Source organism: Carcharodon carcharias, chromosome 15 (assembly GCF_017639515.1).
Source record: "Carcharodon carcharias isolate sCarCar2 chromosome 15, sCarCar2.pri, whole genome shotgun sequence".
In the NCBI taxonomy this organism is placed as follows: Eukaryota; Metazoa; Chordata; class Chondrichthyes; order Lamniformes; family Lamnidae; genus Carcharodon; species Carcharodon carcharias.
In genome coordinates, this window is record NC_054481.1 from 38,374,739 (window position 1) to 38,397,813 (window position 23,075).

Genomic DNA, 23,075 nt, shown 5'->3' on the forward strand with positions numbered 1-23,075 from the left:
AGCCTTATGAGAGCTGGATCTCCACAACTTTTTCATTTGCACTTGGTAGTGTCTAATGTTGTCTCCCACATTTTCATCATCTCCAGTATACCTACAAAAATGTCAAATCCTCCTCCCAAACACCCACTTTCAGCCAAGATTTTTTTAAAAACAACTTCAAAGCTCCTGTTCATTTTCAGGGGGAAAAAAAAGTTGAAAGTGAGGTACTAAAATAACAGAAAAAATTGAAACATTTAAAAAATATCTGTTGCTTCACCCAATGTTTTAGAAAAATGAATAAATTTTCCCCCTCCTTCCCCAAGCTCCATGAAAGTTTCTACACACGGTTTGGGGACTTAATTGTTGAAAAGGGAGCATAGATGCATGGTATGCATCATTCAGAGTATGTTTAATTTGTATATCAGCAACATATAAGGTGATTTATCATTTTGATTAGATTTGTATATAAGAGTTGCATTAGATTATTACACAAAAAAATCAAGCAAAACAGTGTCTTAATATATATGGTAGGAAGTTAAAGTTTGAGAAATTAATTAAATTAAACTGAAAAAAAAAAACTCCGCAGCAGGCTAAGTTTTAAATTCAAAAATCACCTGAAGTCTACAGTACTCATTTTTATAAAATTCAGTAAAATCTCAAGTTTAATACTGTTGCCCCAAAAGGATTTATTAGCTAATTTTACAAAGTGACAGTCTGAAAGCCAATCAATAATTGGATTTGAGTTGCCCAGTCAAGAATACACTGCCGTAGCGAGGTTTAAATGTTCGACTACAACACCCCTCATTTTAGAAACCGCACAGCAGCAATTTCCTAGTATCAGAATTATAAATGCAGCATTTTAGGATATTCTGCCAGCTCTATTTATACGATGGGTTTCATAAATGAACATGTGTCCAAAGTTTAGTGTAAAGCAAAGAGAATATTGTGTGATGCGATACAGCAGACTCGTGGAATGGAAAATTACTCTACCAACAGTCACAGGTCCTGCTCCAACGGTCTTGAGACACCATCATGCTAAACCAGAGATGGTGCTGAAAATGCATGAAAGTCAACAATGTACTCAACCCGTTTTCTTTGGATTAATGAAGTATTTAAAACAATAATCAATACACAGGCACAACATCAATGTTACTAAGCTTTATTTTATCCCATTAGAAGTCAAATATAACCTGAATGGAGGAGGATACAGTCCACTGTAGTGCTGTAACTGCACACTAAAATATGTATTAACCCTTATTGTATTCTCAATATTCCTCCATACAAAATGCTGTGTTAATTTACCATGGATGTAAAAATAGCCCATGGCTACAGGAAACTTTGAGTGCCTCAGTAATAATATACTTACACAACCACAGACAGCATCCACAGTGATTAGTGACAGTAGCACAAAGTAAACTGCAGAGCTGCTGCTAATTAGTGAAACGTATTCACAATTATTAAAAGTGAAGGCAGTGTCTTTATCACCACTGCAGAACTGATATAGTAAAAGGCACTGTGATGATTTTTGCAAGAGTGGAGCGCATTCAACTTCCAAAATGTAGAGGTCAAGTTCCAGGTGACGAAGAGAAATCAGCTTCAACTGATGATATGGTGGCACTAAGGAAAAGAAATAGAAAAACAAATGCTTACATATGCAGATATAAAATTTGATTTAACAAATCCATCTACTTGCTAACCTTTATAATCTGCACATCTAAACATCAATATTTAACTCCAAATCCAGGTTCAGATTTTTAAGGTGGGGCTAATATTTGTAGCCAACCTTCAGCCCTACAGAAACAATATGTAATCTAGGAGAGGCGACAGGTCAATTCTTCCTGATGTCCACAGTCCAATTCCTTTATGTGGTTTAAAGCTGGGGTGGGGGAACTGAAGTTTGATAAATCACTAAAGTTACATTATGTCAGAAATGACGGAAAGAAAAGGACAGCTGAAACATTTTTAAAATTCACTAGGATGTAAAACTAAAAAGTTAAATACTTACTGTTTCTACAATAGAACTTTGACAAATTGAAGTTGCTTCTGCTAATATATAGACGCACTTTTCGTCATGTCAAGGTGGCAAGATATGGATTTGTTTCTAAATTCCACCAACAATAAATTCCCAACCTTGAACCAGCCATGGAACAGTGGTAGCGGTCTTGCCTGATACCAGAAACTTCAGCACAAAATCCAGGCTGACACCCCACTGTGGCACTGAGGAAATGCTGCATTGTCAGAGGTACTGCCTTTCAGACAAAACATTAAAAAAAGGTCCATTTTGCCCTCCCAGATGGACATAAAAGATCCATGCCACTATTTTGAAGAACATGAGAAGTCTCTCTGTTTACCAGGCCAATAATTATCCTCAATCAACCTCTGTAAAAAGTGGTAGTTTTCTCGTGGTTTCTGGGATCTTGCAAATCAGTTGCTGTGTTTCCTACGATACAACAGTGATTACAGTTCAAAAGTACTTCCTTGATTGTAAAATACTTTGGGACCTAAGTTGTGAATGATACTATTATAAATTGAAGTATTTCTTATTAATAATTCACAATTTACATTAACAAAAAATAACTCAATTATAATTTATGCTGGAAATATGTTAGGAAGTACAACTGCTTTCAATAAGTTATTGAAATGCGTAGGATTAAAGTTTGCAATTATAAAACTTTATTTGAATAATAGTACACAAGTGTTCAAAGACATAATTCAGGCTTTGAAGTATGCTTTTTCCCAGACAAAATAAATTGTGCTCCAAATTCTGTGCTTAATAAGGTCTAGTTGGTTGTGGCTATTTTTTTTTTGCACATTATATCTCTCTGCTGTGATAATACAATAGCCTTACCTGTACGTTATAAGACTACTCCTGATCTCCAACAGGGATAATTTCTTCTGTGACGAAAAATTCAACGGTCTCTTCCTCCCAATCGTCAACATTACTGTCCAGCTCATCTGTGTCCACACCTGTGAGGTGATGAGCAGGAATTTTCAATTGCAAGGACATGCGCTTTCTCAAAATAATATATGAACACTACAGGAGCAGATTTTTTTTCTCATTTGTATATTTTTGCATTCATCTATGTGTTATTGCTGAGAAACAAACATTTCCCCATTTAGACACGCAGCATTAAGCATTCCAGGTCAAAAAATGGCACAGGCGTTTGCCATAAAGTTTTTTCTATTTTGTTCAACCCATATAAACGAGAGACAGCCTAATTTTCTACTGTACCAATCTTGCATTTCTATTCAATCCCAAATTAGACTATCACATTAGAGACTGCAGTGGCCTACAGGGAACTAAGTAAAAGCTGCACATACCATCTAGGATTGTTAGTCAGAGCAAAGTAACCTTAATCTCATCAATAAAATATTGGGTAGGGGACTCTGGTCCAAGAAATACAAGTGCTCCACAGCCATTGCACAACCTAGATCCTGATTCATTCCTGCTGACCCATCTCCAATCTATGATCTTATTTCCACTGAGAAGTGTATTTTTTATAATATAAAGTATAAAACCCAGATTGCGTCGATAATTCTCAGGTTTTGGCTGTAGTCCAGATCAGTTCAGATTTAAAACCATCATTTTTTAAAATCTCTAAACAAGAAATGCGTTAATATCTTGCAGTTCCCCAACATTTTTCACGTGCCTTATGAAAATTGGATCTCCATATCTTTTTTCAACACAGTTCATTAACATAATCAACAATTTTCTAGATAGGGAAGGGGCAAATTTCCACAATTCATTTTACTCTACAATACAAGGATGGATACTTTTCAAGACACTTATATTCAAAAAGGGCACTGCTCCCCCTTTTAAGGAAGATCAATGGAAAACTAAATTATATTGGAGGTCACATGATCTTACTATCATTAAATAGAAGGTTTATTTTGGAAAACTAAGCTTAATCAGTGTCAACAGCAGAAAAAAGGATACTGAGGAGATCTGTACAGGTAGTCTGACCTTGGAGTTCCAAATCCTTCAATACTTAGAATCTTTGATTTCATTAAGTCCATAAAAATACTTTAGTCCACAGCAGATTAGTTGACCCAGCATAAAAGACAGCCCTATTTTTCAGCACCAAAATGCATGTTTAGGTCTATACTTAGGATATAAGTCAACAAACACCACCCCATTTTTCAGCTCAGTTATAAACGTTTAGGATTATACTCGCCCTATAAGTTGATGCTTGGGATCAAGCAGGTGCGCAAGAGTTTAGGGCATGCTGACACAGAGCAGACTGCGCATGACATCACAAGCCAAAATGGGTCCTCTGGCATCAACACTAGCAGTTCACATTTTATACTCAGCGTATAAGTCAATCCCTTGTTTTTGGAAGGATTTGCCAAAGCTTCAAAAGTCGACTTATACGCCGCGATCTACGGTAGTTCTTGTGACTGCATGGTTAAACTGCTAACAAAGAAAATGAAACACTTATTTATCACCTCCTCTGAGCTCCAGACGTTGGGGTTTCTGTTCTGCGTAAATCTGAGTGGCCTTCTCACGATATTTATGGAATTCTTCCATCATCTTGCGTCGCTTATCTACCAATTCCTTAAAAGATTAATGAAGGCTATTACACATTTTTTTTAAAACACAAATTAACGAACACACAAGAATTAGGAGGAGTAAGCCACTCGGCCCCTCGATTCTGCTCCACCATTCAATAATATCACGGCTGATCTGATTGTCTGCCCCCTTAACCCTTGACTCCCCTGTCGATCAAAAATATAACTGAAGCCTTGAACATATTCAGTGGCCCAGCCTTCCCTGCTCTCTGAGGAAGACAATTCCACAGACTAACAACCCTCAAGAGAAAAAAAATTCTCATCTCAGTCATAAATGGGAGACCTTTAATTTTTAAACTGTGTCCTAGTCCTAGACTCCCCTACAAGGGAAACATCCTCTCAGCATCCACCCCGTCAAGTCCCCTCATGATCTTATATATTTCAATACAATCACCTTTCATTCTTCTAAACTCTAGGCCCAACCTGCTCAACATTTTTTCAAAGCTAACCCCTTCATCCCAGGAAGCAGTCAAATGAACATTCTCTGAACTGCTTCTAATGTAATTACATCCTTTCTTAAATAGGGAGACTAAAACTGTACAGAGTATCACTGTAAAAACACTTCCCTACTTTTATACTCAATTCTCCTTGCGATAAATGCTAACATTCTATTTGCATTCCTAATCCCATGCTGTACATGCATACTAACTTTGTGATTCATGTACCAAGACATCCAGATCCTTCTGTACTGTACAGGTCTCCCTCCATTTAAATAACATACTGCTCTTCTATTCTTCCTGCCAAAGTGGAAAAGTTCACATTTTCCCACATTATATTCCATCTGCTCAATTTTGACCCACTCACTTAATCGACCTATACCCCTTTGTAGAATCTATGTCCTCTTGACAGCTTACTTCACTACCTTTGTGTCATCAACAAATTTAGCAACCATACATTCTGCTCCATCATGAGTCATTGATATAGGTTGTAAACAGTTGAGGTCCCAGCACTGATACATGTTGTACTCCAATTGTTACAGCTTGCCAACCTGACAAAGACCCATTTATACCTACTCTCTGATTCCTGTTAGCTAATATGTTACCTACTACACCATGAGCTCTTATTTGTGTAGCACCTTATCGAATGCCTTTTGGAAATCCAAGTGCACCACATCTAAAAGATTCCCCTTTATCCATCGTGCTTGTTACTTCCTCAAAGAACTCTAATAAATTAGTCAAATATGATTGCCCTTTCACAAAACCATGTCGACTATGCCTGATTGTATTGATTTTCTAATGTCCTTCTATTACCTCCTTAAATTGATCTAAAGGGATGAATGAAAGGGGTATTTATTGAAAGAAAGACAAAAAGAAAATGGGGATGAATATAAATTTCCAATTTTCAGTTACCACGTTACAAACAAGACACCAAGGAATTTGCATTTTAACAAAATGCCCAGAGGTAACTGAGTGCTAGAAGTAGAACAGATGATAACAATTCAGGTGCTCATTATACATCTTCAAGTGGAAAGTGGGGATGTATAATGGTTGGCTGAATTGATACAACCTGTCATACACACACTCACTCAAAGCTAATATTACCTGTCATTTACTGAAAGACAATTGAGCATTCTGATGCTTTACTCACCCTTAAACAGAAGGTAGATTTTTTTAAATTCAGTTTATGTAGAGAAGCTAATCAAGTAAATAATTCTTAATCAAATTACTAATTCCCTTTTGGACAGAAAATTGAGGACAACCTGTGTTTGATGACAATTTTGATAGTTACGAGCTACCCATTCCTGCTCCATTAACAAACTCAAGAAATTATAAATGGTACACTGTAGCTCAAGTCATATTAGGTTCCCACAGAATGAAAATCCTGAAGTTGGCCAAGGGAAGATGATGGGGTTAATTAATTATTAGGACACAGGTTCCTCTGAAATTAGCTTATTTTCTTGAAAATTGTATGTCCTGCCAGTACACTTCTACATTTTCACTTTTGGATTTGTGACTTGTTAGTTTTTACTACAAAACATTAACTACTTACCTTGGAGGCCTTGGACTGACTCAAACGATCTTTCTGTTCAAAGATTTTTGAGTATTTCTTATAATCTTTTTTGATTTGCTAGAAAAAAATGTATATACATTAATCAAGGTAGATGAAAATTATGCAAATGTAAATTTTAATTTGGTGAGTTTGATAAAGCTATACAAAATTATCTCACTGGCCTGGAAACATCTACCTTATCTGTACACTGAAAACGACGTAAAAGTAATAAAAAACCTGGGATTCTTAATTATAAACATATTTTATTACAGTTGGCAAAGAGTAGCTATTGAACAGCCACATTTAGGTGGGTACAATCTCAATTCCCAGCCTATGTTAAATTAATGAGATCAGTCAGACTGTCTCAATGTTATGGACTAAAGCTCCTACACCTGATCGCTAATCTGTGACAACATAACAAAAATTGCTTATGGACATCAGTGGGTACAAAATCAAGCCCAGTAACGATGCAATATTTAAATAACCTTCCAGCACTGATCAGACTTATGGATGAAGAATGACCACTTAGTCGCAATTTCAGGGGGTGGTCTACAGAAGTCGAGTCTCATCCAGGAAAGAATGGGTCTCCTCAGGGAAGGAGTAGGAGATTAATGTGTTTATAAATTACTCTGAACAGCAAACTAAGTGGCACAGAAAGAGTGATTGTCTGGATTTAATTAAGATCTGCAGGTCAAAGTGTTAAATGGTTTTAGTAAGAGGTGTCTTTTAGTAAAAATAAATATAAGCAGAAAGGCAGAACAGGAGAACAGCAGATGTGTTTTAGACAGGATAAGAAATGAAGCAGGCAAGCCAGTAGAACGAAGAACAAGGCCAGGGAGTGAGTGGGTGTTGAAGTCAGGAGGCACAGACTCCTGCACAACCAGCAAGATATGAGGCAGAATTTTCCCGTTGGGGCCAGGGGGTGGGGAGAAGAGTTTAGGAGCGGGTGCTTGGAGGCATGCTGCCATTTTACGTGGGCTGGCCAATTAAGGCCTGCCCAGTGTGACGTCTACAAGGAAGTGCTGTGCACTCCCTGTGTGGGCTGGGGTGGAGGGGTGATTCCCTGAGCCAAGAGTGTGCTTTTTCGCGCATGTGCGTGAAAGAACGCACTCATCTCCCTGAGGCTAAGTGCTGCCCCAGGGAGATCAGCTCCTGTCTGAAAAAATTTTAAAAACAGAAATAAATTTCCCCGACATGTCCCTCATGTGACACTGTCACATGAGTTGGGACATGTCCATCATTTTCATTAACAATTTTATTAAAAATTTAAAAATCTACGCGAAACCTCATCCAGCCCGTGTATGAGGTTTCATGCTTTTTCTTAAGCCCGCCAGGGCTCCCGGCCTGCCCGCCAACCTTAAGATTGGACGGGCAGGTCCACTAATTACTTTAACTACTTTGTCTATGGCTTTAATTGGCCATCGACAGGTCAGCGGGTGCATAGCTGATTCTGCTGAGCCCCCGCTGACCTGAAAATTGAAATGAGGTGGGGTGATGTCAGGAATTCCATCTGACATCACCCCGTGTCATTTTATGCATCAGCGAGTGGGCCCCACCACCCCCCCTACTGGGAAATCCTGGCCATGATGTCCTTGCGAGGATGAGAACAATTGTCCAGCGTTTTACCCATGGGGAATAAGTAACCAAAGCCGAAGGCATCTATTATGTGATTGTGAATTGACAAGATTAGAATATGAGTGTGTCACTAACTGTATATAAAAAAAGGTGATTTCGCTGTAATCTGTAGAGCTCGGCCTTGGACTGCCCAAGGCTGTCTCTGCCTGAGAACGCTTGAATAATTAAACCTGTACCCAAGTCTCCTGGTGGTTTTTAAGATGAACTACAACACAGGCATGCAAAATATAGCACAACAGTATTCAAATTGAGTAGTGCTGAAAAAAGACATTTTGGCGAAACTTTTCATCTTGCACTCATCAGGGCAATCACAAGAACTATTGCTTCCCCGACACTGGTGTTCTTGCGATTGCCCTGATGAGTGCAAGGCGAAAAGCTTCGACAAAATGCATTCTTTCAGCAAAACTCAAGAATTCAAATTGTGCATCACAGTACACAAATATACCAAATTCAGCTGTGAACTAAGGCAACATGCGTGCAAGATATTTGTATTTTCATGGTGTCAACATTTGTCAGAGGAGTAAATCTTTGGAGTTTCAAAACACGGTCATTGGGCCTTCAATAAATATAATTTCTAAGCGAACTGTATAAGTATACAATATATTAACAAAGACTACACTCGGAGGGAGTTAAGTACATCTATTAATGAATCATTGCTAACCTTGGTTTTGCTTGATTGTACAGGAAAATTCTAATTTCTAAAATTTTTTTCCTTCCCCTTGTCCATCAATGTTCACTCTTGTCTAATGTTATTTTCCTACCTTATTTTCCCATATGCTTGTAACAAGAATAGACATCTCAAAAAATTGGTGATGGCTAGTGTGGAAAAGACTTTGAAAAAGTTGCTGGGATACTATTAGGGCAAGAAATACATGCATGTTGCAAACCTAGCTCAATTAAAATGTTACGGTACAAATACATCTAAATGTGTACTCAATTCAGTGCCTCAAATGATACACAAGAGAGTCTTAATGGACTTAAGGGCATCTGAGGTGATTGCTGTAGTTTTATTTTACGGCAGTACTCGGGTTTCTGAGCCCAACTCATACAGTGCTATAGTATTAAGCAGCTTTGTAGATTTTCTTGATAGCCTAACTTTCTTAGGTGCAAAGCATTTATGAAATTTCTCTAAATTAATTTTTCAGGACTCTTTCCCAACCCCCACTGCTCCAGAATTGATGCTATGAAACATGGCTTTTTCAAAAGGCTCTTAAGTTTGCCAAATAGGACACTTATCAACTATAGTCAGATTTTGTACAAATGAGCACTGGTTACACACCTTAAGCTGATCTTGTGAGAGCAAGGTTGCAGGTCTGGGTCTCCACAACAGTTGGCAGAAACGATCCTTGGTGTTCTTCTGTAAGAGACGTCCTTGGAACGTCCACATCCAGTATGCATTATCCACCTAACATACATATCCAAAATATTATAAAAGCATACAGAAGCATGCTTGCACTACGTGCTGTAGAATAATACCTTCATCTTTGTACCAACTATCTCAGATATATTTTCTCCAATCTTTCCTACAGCATCCGATGCAAGGGCAGGTGGGTGAATTGCAGCCTGGCCTTTGCTGATGCAACTTTCAAGCTGTACACTAAGAAGTGAGAGAATAGACAGGGGCATCAGCTTCCCGCTCCCATCTCCATTTTGCAGGGCAACATTTGTCCTTCCTCACTGCAGCACTCTCAGGATCTCAAACCCCATTACTTTATGGGGTGAATACAGCAAGACTCCAGTGCCAGCTTGAATACAAGCTTCTGCATCACCTCCCAGAAGACAGGATGCATTGTAGAAAAATGATTAAAGTATCAACCACTGTTCAGATCGCAATCCTGGAATAAACAGATTCCAAAATTTATGACAGGAAATATAATAAATTCAAGAGTTTAGACTGGTTGTTCTGTTCTTCCCAGTTTTCAGGAGAGATTTGGAATCCTGACATTTATGAGACAAATACATTAACCTTACCTTGTGACTCCACCATGATACTGAAGTTACTACATATCGTCCTGTTGGGTCCCATTCAACATCAGAAGCCATATAATGCTCAGCTACATTCATCAGTGTGCAATCGGACGTGTCGTAAAATGCCAAAGCACCATTCATACTGCAAATTCAGAACATTTTACATTAAAACAAGATACTTCGTAACAGTAGAAATAGTGTTACTGAATTTACAAGTGTTCCATATTCATTCTCACACATTTAAACTAGTGCTTTCCTATGACCACACTTCGAAAGTATTCCATTGACTATAAAGCAATTTGTGATGCCAAGGTCGTGAAAGGTGCTATATAATTGCAAAGTCTTCTTTCTTGAGAAAAGAACGTCAATTTGGACTGATCAGTACTCATTACCATAAGGTATTTTTAAAATTTGTCGATGTGAACCTGGTCGGGCTTTGTAAGTGAACAATGCAAATCAGAATAGAGCGTGCTGCAGGAGTACATGACTAGTGAATTGCTGTAGGGGTAGCGAAACAAAATTAGGAGAACTTTTTCCAACAGTTTTCTTCACTGACTAAACCATTCTGTGAAGGTAACTACTACGCAACTCCCAAAAATCAGCCACCAGGTACTGGTACATTTTTCTCTCAAGAAAAAAAACTGGCGGAAGGTCCTTTTCGTAATAAACCATTCTGAATTACATTAATCTTAATTTTTGTCTATTCTATATTGTCAGATCAGCCTCATTAAATCAGTATTTTTACCCTCATGAGTAATTCAGGAAAAGTACATATGCATCATATCTGACAAAATGTTGTACAATTCAAAATGTTTATCACTCGCTTTGGTCATCTCCTCCCACCACCCACCAGGAACAGCATACGTGACTGATTGGAATGCCTCATTAATCACTACACCACTACTCACCTCCTTAGACCAGCCAATGCCACAAATTGTCCTTGTGGACTCCAAAAGATACTATTAGCTTGCTGCTTATCGAACATTTCTACAAAAGGAAATGAGAGAAAGTTAATTTTAGCCACCACAGATTGAAGTAACTATTAATTTATTATCCTGACAAATCTTACTTCCATTCTTCCGTAACATATCTGCAGCAATAATTAAAATACCTACCTACCTGCAAGTAGCTAACACGTAACTGGCAGCATTATGCAAGTTAAGAACAAATACCAACTGTGCCAATGCACAACAAACACAGAAGGTTAAGAGTCAGTAGTATACAGATTTTCAGCACTTAAAAAGAGCAACTGATTGTGCATATGGTGCCATGCTTCAACATATAAAGGTTACCATATATGTTCCTACGTGGTTAAACAAAGTACTTCGCTTTTCCTTGAGTAGTTGTTGTTCTTCATGGAAAAGCAGCATTTGTCTAGACAAAAGAAAAAGGTTTCAGAGCAAATTTCAATCTTTGGCAATATTTTCCAGCGGCGATTGAACATGCAAATTAGGAGCAGGAGAAGGCCACTCAGCCCCTGCAGCCTATTCTGCCATTAAATAAGATCATAGCTGATGTGGTTTTAACCTCATATTCCTGCCTACCCCCAATAACATTTCATCCCCTTTTTTATGAAGAATCTATCTACCTCTGCCTTAAAGGACTCTACCTCAACCAACTTTTTAGGAAGAGAATTCCAAAGTCTCACAACCCTTCAAGAGAAAAATCTTTTTCTCATCACTGTCTTAAATGGGCAACCCCTTTTTTGAAACAGTAATCTCGAATTCTACATTTTCCCACAGGGTCCCTCAGGGTCTTAAATGTTTCAATCAAGTCGCTTCTTACTCTTCTAAACTCCAACAGGTACAAGGTTAGCCTGTCCAGCCTTTCCTCATAAGACAACCTGTCCATTCCAGGTTTGTGTCTAGTAAACCTTCTCTGAACTGCTTCTAATGCATTTTGATTTTTCGTTTAATAAGGAGACCAATTCTCCACTTGTGGTCTTACCAATGCCCTGTATAACTGAATAATAACTTCCATTCTCTAGTATTCAGTTCCCTTTGCAATAAACAAAAGCATTCTATGAGCTTTGGTAATTACTTGCTGCATCTGCATTCTAACCTTTTGTGACTCATGTACTAGGACACCCAGATCCCTCTGCATCTCAGAGCTCTGCAATCTCTCACTATTTAGATAATATGGCTCTATTTTTATTTGTCTGCCAAAACGAACCTCACAGTTTCCTACATTTATACCCCATATCCCAGATCTTTACCCACTTACCAAACCTATCTATATCCTTTTGCATCCTCCTTATGTCCTCTTCACAACTTACTTTCCTACTTATCTTTGTGTCACCAGCAAATTTAGCAACCATACCAGTGGCCCCTTCACCCAAATCATTTATATAAACTGTAAAGAGTTGACGCCCCAGCACTGATACCTCTGACACACCACTCGTCACATCCTGTCAACCAGAAAATGAACCATTTATGCTTACTCTGTTTCCTGTTAGGCAGCCAATCTTCTGTCTATGCCAATATGTTAATACTTATACCATAAGCTTTTATTTTCCGCAATAATCTTTGATAAGGCGCCTGGTCAAACCTTCTGAAAATCAAAGTACATTACATCCACCAGTTCCCCTTTACAGCAACTGTTACATCTTCAAAGAACTCAAATAAACTGGTTAAACATGATTTCTCTTTCACAAAGTCATGTTGCCTCTACCCAATTACCTTGAATTTATCTAAGTGCCCTGTTAAAACATCTTTAATAATAGCTTCTAATACTTTCCCTATGACAGATGTTAAGCTGACTGGCCTATAGTTTCCTGTTTTCTGTCTCCTTCCCTTTTTGAATAAAAGGAATTACATTAGCTAGTTTCCAATCTAATGGAATCTTCCCCAAATCTAGTGAATTTTGGAAAATTAAAACCAACACATCAACTACCTCACTAGCCACTTTTTTTAAGACCCTAGGATGGAATCCTTCAGGAGCCTGGGACTCGGTCAGCCCACAAATCCAACAATTTGCCAAGTGCCACTTGCCTGGTGATTGTAATTTTCTTGAGTTTCTCCCTCTCTTTCAATTCCTCATTTACAGCTGTTTCTGGGATGTTAGGCGAATCCTCTATAGTGAAGACCAATGCAAAATACCTATTCAATTCATCTGCCATCTCCTCATTTTTCATTATTAAATCCCCAAACTTATTTCTATAGGACCCATACTCACTTTGTAAACTCTTTTTAAACATCCAAACTATCTGTCTTTATTTTTCTAGGTAGCTTTCTCTGGTACTCTACTTCCCTCCATATTAATCTTATGCTTTTCTTTGCTGATATTTATATTCTGTCCAATCTTCTGATCTGCCAGCCACCTTTGCACAATTATATATTTTTTCTCTAAGTTTGGTACTATCATTAACATTTTTAGTTAACCACAGATGGTAGATCGTCCCCTTGGAATTTCTGTCTCTTGTTGGAATGTATATTCTGAGTATTCTGAAATACCCCCTTAAACGTCTGCCACTGCATCTCTATTAACTATCCCTTAACCTAAGTTACCAGTTCACTTTCACTAGCTCTGCTTTCATGCCCGTGTAATTGCCCCTATTGAAGTTTAAAATACTAGTATTAGACCCAGTCTTCTCTCCCTTAAACAATGTAAAATTCAATTATATTATGACTACTGCCTTCAATATGAGGTCGTTAATTAATCCAATCTCATTGCACAATACCAGGTCTAATATAACCTGCTCCCTGGTTGGCTCCAGGATGTGCTATTCTAAGAAATTATCCCGAAAACATTCTATGAATTCATTATCTATGCTACCTTTGCCCATCTGGTTGTTCCAGTCTATATGTAGGTTAAAATCCCTCATGATAATCGCCATACCTCTCTGACAGGCTCCTAGTATTTCTTCTTTTATACCCTATCCTACCATGTGTTTACTGTTAGGGGGCCTGTACACTACTCCCACAGGCAACTTCTTGCCTTTATCGTTCATCTTGACCCAAACTGCTTTAATTAATCACCATTAATTAATGGAGCCACACCACCATCCTTTCCTAACTGCCCATCCTTCCTAAAAGTCACATACCCTTCACTGTTCAGGTCCCAATCTATCCCATCCTGTAGCCATCTCTCTGTAAAGGCTATTAGATCGTTCTTATTTATCTCCATTTGTACTATCAGTTCATTTGTTTTGTGTCGAACGCTACAAGCATTCAGATACAGAGCCTTAGGTTTTGTCCTTCTATTATTTTTGTGAACTCTAGCCTTATCTATTGATTGTATTTTTCTTATGGCAAATTAACTGAACATGACTGAATAATGGGTGAAGAAAATAATTAAAGAAGTGGATCACAGCCCCAAATTATTTAACGATATTGACTTTGTAAGGAAGACGTGTTTTAAAAAAAAAGACATAAGCGAAAGCTGGCTGAGAATTTAAAGTAACCACTTCCTGGAAAATTCCTATGTGGATTATACTTGACCAGAGGGGCCTGGAATGTTGCACCTAAAAAGGCGCCGGGGCCACTTCAGACAGACACTTGAAAAGGAGAGATGCAATGCAAAAGACTGAACTTTAATCTCCTGTAGTTGCGGAGACAATGGAGACTGGTTACCACATCTCAGCAGAAACCATCTCCTGTTGAGTGATATCTTAGATTGTGGAAGTGGTCTGAGTTGAAAAAAAGCATATTCTGGGCAAAAGACATGTTTGTTTTTTCCCTTCCAGGAATACACAAGAAAAATGGTTAAAAAGCCAACTGCAAACCTGATCAGTGTGTTCTAGCTCTGATGTGCTAGTGTGTGCTGTGAAGATCACAGCAGAACAGCAACTAGGCATCCCTGCAGTTTGCAGTTAAATGTCTCTCTCACCTCACTCTGCTGCTGGAGGCAAATCACAAGTTAGCAAAGCCACAGTTAAGAAGGAAACAGGGCAATGCCTTCAGCTAACCCGCAGAACCAAGTGCTTCTAAACCAACTGCAAAGGTCAGCTTAACTGGAATCACCCAACTTAACTGCTGTAACATTTCGCCATATACTCCTCACAGACAAGTCACAGATTAACTTTTCATTTTGGACTCAACTCCTCATTTCTGACCTGCATGGGTGTTGCATATTTATTATTTTTTTCTCGGGTTTTAGTAACTAATAAACTTACTCTTTGATCAAGAAAGCTTGGTTAAAATGGCTCCTTCTAGAACAAATACATTTGAACTGGGAAAAGGTATCCTTAAGGGAAGGGATCCTTTATATTTTAACCTTGTTGCGACTAACCGAGGAGGTTGAATAAAGGGGAGCCAGCTCATTCCTCCTCATCTGGGAGCATTACAAAACTGGGACCCCGTAGGGAAGATAACAATTTGGGTTATCTCATCCGAGACCATAACAAATAGGGGGACCTCGTCCAGGGACCGGTCATAATTTCTATATCGCCTTTCATGACTAGTCACCTCAAAGCACTTTACAGCCAATGAAGCACTTTAAGTTGTAATGTAGGAAAATTGGCAGTAAATTTGCACACCCAAGCTTCTACAAACAAGAATGTGATAATGATGAGATAATCTGTTTTTGTGATGTGGTAAATGTTGGCAAGGACAATGGGGACAACACTGCTCTTTGAAATAGTGTTAAGGGATCCTTTACGTCCACCTGAGGAGGCAGACGGGGTCTCAATTTATTGGCTCATCTGAAAGACAGTAACTGCGACACTGCAGCAATCCTTCAACAGTGGAGTGTCAGTCTTAACTTTGGGCTCAGGTCCTGGATTGGGACTTGAACCCACAACCTTCTGACTCAAGTTACGATTAGTTACACAAAGAAATACCAGGAACAGATTCCACTGTTTAAAATAAATTGAATTTAAGACTGCATATTGTTTAACCTCTCAATGTCAAAGTCTTATTACATTGAATAAGTAGATGCAAAACAAATTTAGGCTTGCGAACATATAGTAAGTTAAATGCAATATTTGGAAAATGCCAGAGTTTTTTAAAACTGTAAATATTTTTCTAAATAATAAAAATTATATCTTTGTCTCTAGTTCCATGCCTGTCTAATCCAGGTAGCACTAATACAATTCCATACCTCCACCACCCTCCTGTATCATCAATAAGCAGACATGGATAAGCACCAGAGTACATCTGGTTGAAAAGACTTGAACTTGTATAATGCTTTACCATATTTCAAATACTTCACAATGAACTATGTGCATTTCTGAAGGTATTGAATTTAAAAGTAGAGGAGTTATGTTAATCATGTATAGAACCTGTGAACACTTGTGCACAGCTATAGTTCCCACATTATATAAAGGATATAGAGGCACTGGAGAAAACACAAAAAAGAGTCACAAGGATAGTACTAGAACTAAAAGAATAGACGTATCAGGAAAGGCTGATCAGGCATGCAGTGATTAACAGGAATGCATTTAATTAATATGGAATGTCCGACATTAGTAGAAACACAATCACTGCAAATATGCTAAGAGGATTTATGTAGGAAGCAAACTTGAATGATAGAAATAGATAATGCTGAGTGGATTTGAGTTGTTCTGTTTCAGAAGTCATACGAGGTTATGTTTGAGGAACTTTCATTGAGATTAGTTTAAAGCCTTTGTGGATTTCAGACGATTCTGAGCCATGATTTTTGCTATTGTCCACTAATAATCATTCGCGTCACCACATAATGCAATTCATATTCAGGTTTTACTGCCGTGTGACACTGGCAAGCAGGTGACAGAGTTTTATTTTATTTAGGAGCAGGCTGCGGGGTGACCTGATAAGAGATTTTTCAGATTATGAAAGAGTGTAATAGGGTGGATGCAGAGAAGATATTTCTTGCTGGGGAGACCAAAACAAGGTCTCATAAGATAATCACCAATAAATCGAATCAGGAATTACTTACTGATGAGTTCAATTTTGCCATTATTCTTCACATGGTAGAAGGATACTGATATTCTGGGTGTCTCTCCATGTAGCACAGCAAATTTACTTCCATTTGGCTCCCAAGCAAAAGCAATAATACCCTCTGAAATACACAAGAAAAACACACATCGGTAAAAAGATAAATTACTTAACTAAAATCCACTAATGATTGCTTAATTCTTCAAAACATAACCAGGCGTGTAATTTTTTTATCCACTTCTAAGCACTAAGCAACCATCCCTGCCTTACCCAAAGAATTATAAATAGATTTTGACAAGTATTAGTGTACAGCCTACATCTGTTAATTCATAACATCTCTGCTCTCCAACATCTTGGCCAAATTCAAAATCATCCAATAGCTTGAAATAAGCTATTTTGATGAAGCAGCTCAGGTTATTTTTGCACAACTGCAATTTGATACAGATAATTCAATTTCAGCAACTTTATCAGAGGATTGGAGAGTGGCATATGTGACACCCCTATTCAAGAAAGGATGCAAGGGCATTGCTAATAACCACAAGCTAGCATCAATGGTGGGTAAAGTTTTAGAAATGATAATTTGGGATAGAAAATAAACAAGCACTTGGAGAGGTTTGAGTTAATTGAGGAGAGCCAGCATGGATTTGTAAAAGACAGACTGTGCTTGGCTAATCAAACTGAGTTTTTTTGATGAAGTAACAGAGAAGGTTGATGAAAGAAATGCGATGGATTTTGTCTATATGAGTTTTGATAAAGTATCACATAAAAAGATGGTTAACAAAATTGAGACTCTTGGAATAGCGGGGTTACTGACAGCTGGGATAAAAAATTGGCTTTTTGATAGGTAACAGCAAGGGCAATTAGGGATAGGCAATAAATGCTGGCTTAGCTAGCGACATCCACATCCCATGGTCTTGAGTGCAAAAGCAGGGAAGTAATGCTGAGCCTGTATAAAACTGGTTAGGTCACAACTAGAGTATCGTACTCAGTTCTGGGCACCACAAGGTCCTCGAGAATGAGAAGAGTAGATTTACCACAATGGTTACAGGGAAGAGGGATTTTAGATACAATGTTGATTGGAGTTCTACTTGCAAGGAAGGTTGAGGGGAGATTTGATGGAGCTGTACAAGATTATGACAGGTTTAGGTGAGAGACAATAAAAAACTGTTCCCTTTAGCTGATGGCACAAGGATGGCACAGATTTAGGATGTGAAAGAACATCTTTTTTCAGCGGGCATGAGAAAGGCCTGGAACACTGCGTTTGGGGTGGTAGAGTTGGAGACGATGATTTCAAAGACAAATTGGATGGGCATTTGAGGGAAATAAACTTACAGGGCTAAAGGGATAGAACAGAGGAATGGGGCTGATTGGATTGCTCAACAGACTGTCAGCAAGGGCTCAATGGGTTGAATGGCTCCTTCAGTATCAAAATGACTAAAAGTAGGCTATATTTACAATTTTTAGATGCTCGAGTTATTAACAGGTTTTAAAAGTTTCATTTCAAATTGTAGACAATACTTTTAACTGCCCTCTTTAACCTGTAACAAAACAATTATCTCTCCTGGAAAAAGGCTCTGCAACTTTAAATTTAATGCTATTGGCTTTTCCAACTACACAACTCTACCCAAAAAGGGTGATCCTTTTAAATGCCTCACGGAGAATGCAATCAGTTACACCTGATGAAGTATAGGTGAAGTCATCTGTAAATACAGAGATCCCCAACAATGCCATTTCGATATGCAATTGATCTATATTAAAATGGCATCTACACCTTAGAGTGACTTGCAACAATTAACTTTGCTATACTGGAGCTGAGGTTCAAGAAATTAAACAGGACAATATTCTGATCCACTGCTTCTTCCAAATCACTGGTTAATCCAAGGATAATAGGAGAAATTTTTACAATATTTGCATCTTCATAAGCAGTGTAATATATTAAGCATTCTGGAGACTAGTGTACTCAGTCAAGACAACTGCTCAAAAAGGGGAGAGATAAAACTGGCATTTACAAGCGAGTCAGCCACAAGGTGGTGGTGGGGAAACTTTGAGACAATAATCTAGAAAAAATGAATTGGCACTTGTAAAGGTATGTGCTAACAAATGAAAGCCAGCACAGAATTGTTAAGGGCAAATCATGTATTACAAAATTGACTGAGTTCTTTGATGAAGTAATGGGGAAGGTTGATGAGAGTCACTGAAGTCATTTGATATAGTGCCACAAAGTGAACTGGTTGTGTGGATATGCAACTGGCTAAGGGGAAAAAAACAGGCATGGTGAGCAGTTTTCCAGACTGGAGGCAAATGTGCGGCTGTCGTGTTGGGACTGCTGCCCTTTTGATATATTTAGTGACTTGGACTCGGGTATTCAAGGCATAATTTCAACATTTGCAGACGACATGAAACTCAGAAACACAGTAAGCAGTGAGGAAAATAGTAACAGCCTCCAGGAGGACACAGGCTGATAAAACTTATTTTGCATGTAGCTTCCCAATTTAACAAGAGAGCTGTGTGAAGTGATGCTTTTTGGTAGGAAAAATTAGGAGTGGCAATTTAAACTAACTTGTAAAATTTGAGAGGGAGTACAGTAATAGAATAACCAGGAGGTTTATTATGTACTCACAGAATCTTTGTAGATGGCAGAGCAAGTTGAGAAGGCTATTAAAAAGGCATAGGGATTCTTGACTTTATAAATAAGAGGTAGGTAATACAAAAGTAAGAAAGTTATACTGAACCTCCATAAACACTGATTAGGCCCCAACTGGGATATTGTTGCTAAGTTTAGACACCGCACTTTAGGATGTCATGGCCCTAGTGAAAGTGCAGTGAACATTAACTAGAATGGTAACAGGTGTGAAAGATTTCAGTTTCATGGAGAGATTAGATAAACTTCGGCTATTCTCCATAGAACAAGATTTGATAAAGTAAATAAGGAGAAACTGTTTCCAGTTGCAGAATACTTAAAGTAATTGACAAAAAAGCCAAAGGCAACACAGGAACTTTTTATTTTATGCAGTGAACTGTTGCGGTGTGGAACGCACTGGCTGAAAGGATGGTGGAAGCATCTTTAGTAAAGTTCAAAAGAAAATTGGACAGGTATGTGGAAGGGTGAAATTTTGCAGGGTTATGGGGAAAGAGCAGGGCAGTGTGAGAATTAGGTTGTTTTCTTAAAGAGCCAGCACAGGCTGGATGAGCAACCTCCTACACTGTATCATTCAATGAACTCATTTTCAAATTATGGATTATCAAAACATATTCTCAAATTCCCTGAGAAACTATCAAGAAAAAAAAACTCAATCAGAAACTCTGCATTATCACATGAAATTCTACAAAAATATCTTAATTGGGGCTTTTGCTCCACCTGTGAGAACATAAGTGAGGCCAATGGTCAATTTGAGACAACCCACCTTTCATTTCCACAACATCCACAGGAACCTGCTTTTCCCTCATTCTGAAGATTTCAAAGTTAGTCACAAGACCCTGTAGAGGGAAAGCTTACTAAACATTATACAGGCGATTGACTTCAGGTCAGAATGTTAACAAGAACAATTACTGATAATCTCTGGGTAGAAGAATTGAAATCATAAATCTCAATGGTGCAAAACACTTACAGAAAAACATCTGATATATATGAACGTGAGCTCTACATTTAAAATGCATACATACAGAGATGCACCAGATATGAAATAGCAGCCTACATAATTTAATTAAATTTCATGTTGTTATCCATCAAATGGGAAACTAATGCAATTGTATGAAAACTTATTGGTGAATGAGTTTCAGAATGAACAATTTTTTAACTAGGGAAGGCTAAGTGAACATTTGACTACCATAAAGTAATATCGCAAATCAGTACAAGTTGCTGCAAAGTGATCAGATACAAGTGTACCACCGACTGGAAGTATCTACAACATTGCAAAATTAAATCAAGTAATTATGAACTTTGAACTTCAGGAAGAAAGGGGCAACTCAGGAAATAGTCACAATAAGTGCTCTTCACTTATACTGTGTGTCATTCTTTCCCACCTGGACCACAGAAAGTTTACAGCACATCCGGCCATGGTTGGTTCTTTGAAAGAGTAATGCAACACTGATCTGATTGGTCTGACTGTCTACACTCCCCATATTTCCTTTACTAATATATTTACCTAATTTTCCTTTAAGTGTAGTCTCTGCCGCAAACATTCTGTGGCAAGGCATTCCAAGCTCCAATAAACGGCTACGCAAAGACATTTCTCCTACCTCTCACTTCACTCTGAATGACAATCTTAATTTGGTCATCCTTTGTCACCAATGCTCCAGGAACAGCCTTTTCTAAATCATTCATCAAAATGCTTCATAAATGTAAAAAACTTACAAAAGGTTCTTACAAAGAGGAAAAAAAATTCAGTAAAGTCCCGCTGTTTGCGAGTGTTCCATTCCTGTGAAATCTCACGAAGGGTGAAATCCCAAACTGCAAACATGTGCATACACAGAGATGATACGAGCGCAGTGTGCGCTTTCTACATGGTAAAGACAACAAACAGAGTTCTTTATGGCTTCTTAATTCAGTGTTTTGTTAGCCTTTCGAGACCAACATGTGTTTGAGTGAGAAGTTCAATATTTTAAATTGCGGATGAGTGAAGCTTTGGAGCCGCAAACCGTGATCAGGTATATAAACACATTTGCATGGGAAAACAAATTTGCGATAGAGGGAGTCACAAAAGGCAGGAGTTAACTGTACTGTATGAAACAAGTAATATGACACAGAATTCCTTTCTTGGGTGTTTCCTTAGTTGTGTCAGCCATTACCTATGGATCAAACACATACCTGTATACCCTTCAGAGTCCTATCTACTTTCACACACAAGTAATCTCCATTTTTCTGCCAGTGTAATTTACAGTCCACCACGTTGAACAGATTGCGCACTCTTATTTCTTGTCGTGTCGGAAACTGCATTAGAGTGACTCTGGCTGGAATATCTTTGTCCTCTGGCACCCAGAATGCAATAACATTATCACCGGGAGACCACGAGAAATCCCTAGTGCATAAACAGATAATCCAATCAAATACAGGCCATTTCCCTCTTTGCAAATTTGAAAATTATGGTATGCAGCTCAAATGCCTGCAAGGAGGCTTATGATGGGAGGACAACACAGGTTGAATTTCTGAGAGCGGAGGGCAAGGGTGGAGGGGTGCCGAGCGAGAGCGTGGGAGAGAGACAGAGAGAGAGAGAGAGAGGGGGGTCAGGGAAAGAGAGAGAGAGAGAGGAGTGGAGAAAGAGAGAGAGGAGATTTCATGAGATAGAAGTGCATTACACCAAATGGATCTAATAGATAATATGGAAGAGGTATTAGTGCAAGTCTGGAAGCAGAATGTTCACTGTTATACACAACAAAAACAAGCACTGACCAGAACATAGGAAAGAATAAAAAAAAACTATAAAGTAGAATGTTCAAAACTAACATTTTAAATGTAACTACAAGGTCAATAGACCTTGGAAATTTATTATACAGTACATGTACTTACTTTATTCCACTAATCTTCAGACTCTTCTTATCCAACAGTCCCATTGACTGAAAATGTAAAAAATTTTGGTAGTGTTAGCTCAACTGTGTAGCAAGGCTGTCAGGTTTAAAGGAAAGAACTCCCAAACTTCAAATCAACTAAAATCACACTTCTATTTTTGCCCAGTTTTTAAACACTATCCCATTCAATTGTGTTTATTTTGATTTCTTCATTATACCCTGCCCCTTTCCCATCAATTTTCTCCCTTGTTTGCTTGAGCTGGAGTTTCATGGATGCCAGGCAATCTATAGCTCGTCATCTGAGAGGTCAATCTTCATGAATTTAGACAGCAAATCCTGGCAGTTTTGAGGAAGACCAACAATCTGATCACATAGTTCAAATAGAGCTCTGCCGAGTAGGGACATTGATTTAACTGAGTAAAGCCACCACTGTCACTTCTACCTCCGTCATAAATAAAATATTATACAAATCTGCAGATCCATCCATCTTTCTTTCTCTAACTAGTTTACCAAAATTTCCCAGCAGATACAGCCAGAATCAAATATTCCAGCTGTTTTCAGCTATTACCTAAGCCT

General features: G+C 38.2%; 1 protein-coding gene and 1 non-coding gene across 2 annotated transcripts in view; both read right to left on the reverse strand.

Annotated features, from left to right (window-relative positions):
• Window positions 1-1,122: 1,122 nt before the first annotated feature.
• The window catches only part of eif3ba (eukaryotic translation initiation factor 3, subunit Ba), a 40,629-nt gene continuing 18,676 nt past the window's right edge, over window positions 1,123-23,075 (reverse strand). The window contains exons 9-19 of the mRNA XM_041205926.1: window positions 22,501-22,547; window positions 21,802-22,012; window positions 20,399-20,471; window positions 16,996-17,118; window positions 11,049-11,127; window positions 10,144-10,282; window positions 9,452-9,577; window positions 6,538-6,615; window positions 4,426-4,534; window positions 2,828-2,946; window positions 1,123-1,596 (exon numbers count right to left, since the gene is read on the reverse strand). Coding sequence (XP_041061860.1) covers window positions 2,843-2,946; window positions 4,426-4,534; window positions 6,538-6,615; window positions 9,452-9,577; window positions 10,144-10,282; window positions 11,049-11,127; window positions 16,996-17,118; window positions 20,399-20,471; window positions 21,802-22,012; window positions 22,501-22,547 — 1,089 coding nt within the window. The 3' untranslated portion in view covers window positions 1,123-1,596; window positions 2,828-2,842. The remainder of the gene's footprint in view (window positions 1,597-2,827; window positions 2,947-4,425; window positions 4,535-6,537; window positions 6,616-9,451; window positions 9,578-10,143; window positions 10,283-11,048; window positions 11,128-16,995; window positions 17,119-20,398; window positions 20,472-21,801; window positions 22,013-22,500; window positions 22,548-23,075) is intronic.
• LOC121288764 lies at window positions 10,856-10,927 on the reverse strand. The gene has a single exon (XR_005945441.1). It is a non-coding gene; the product is annotated as a small nucleolar RNA SNORD57 (small nucleolar RNA).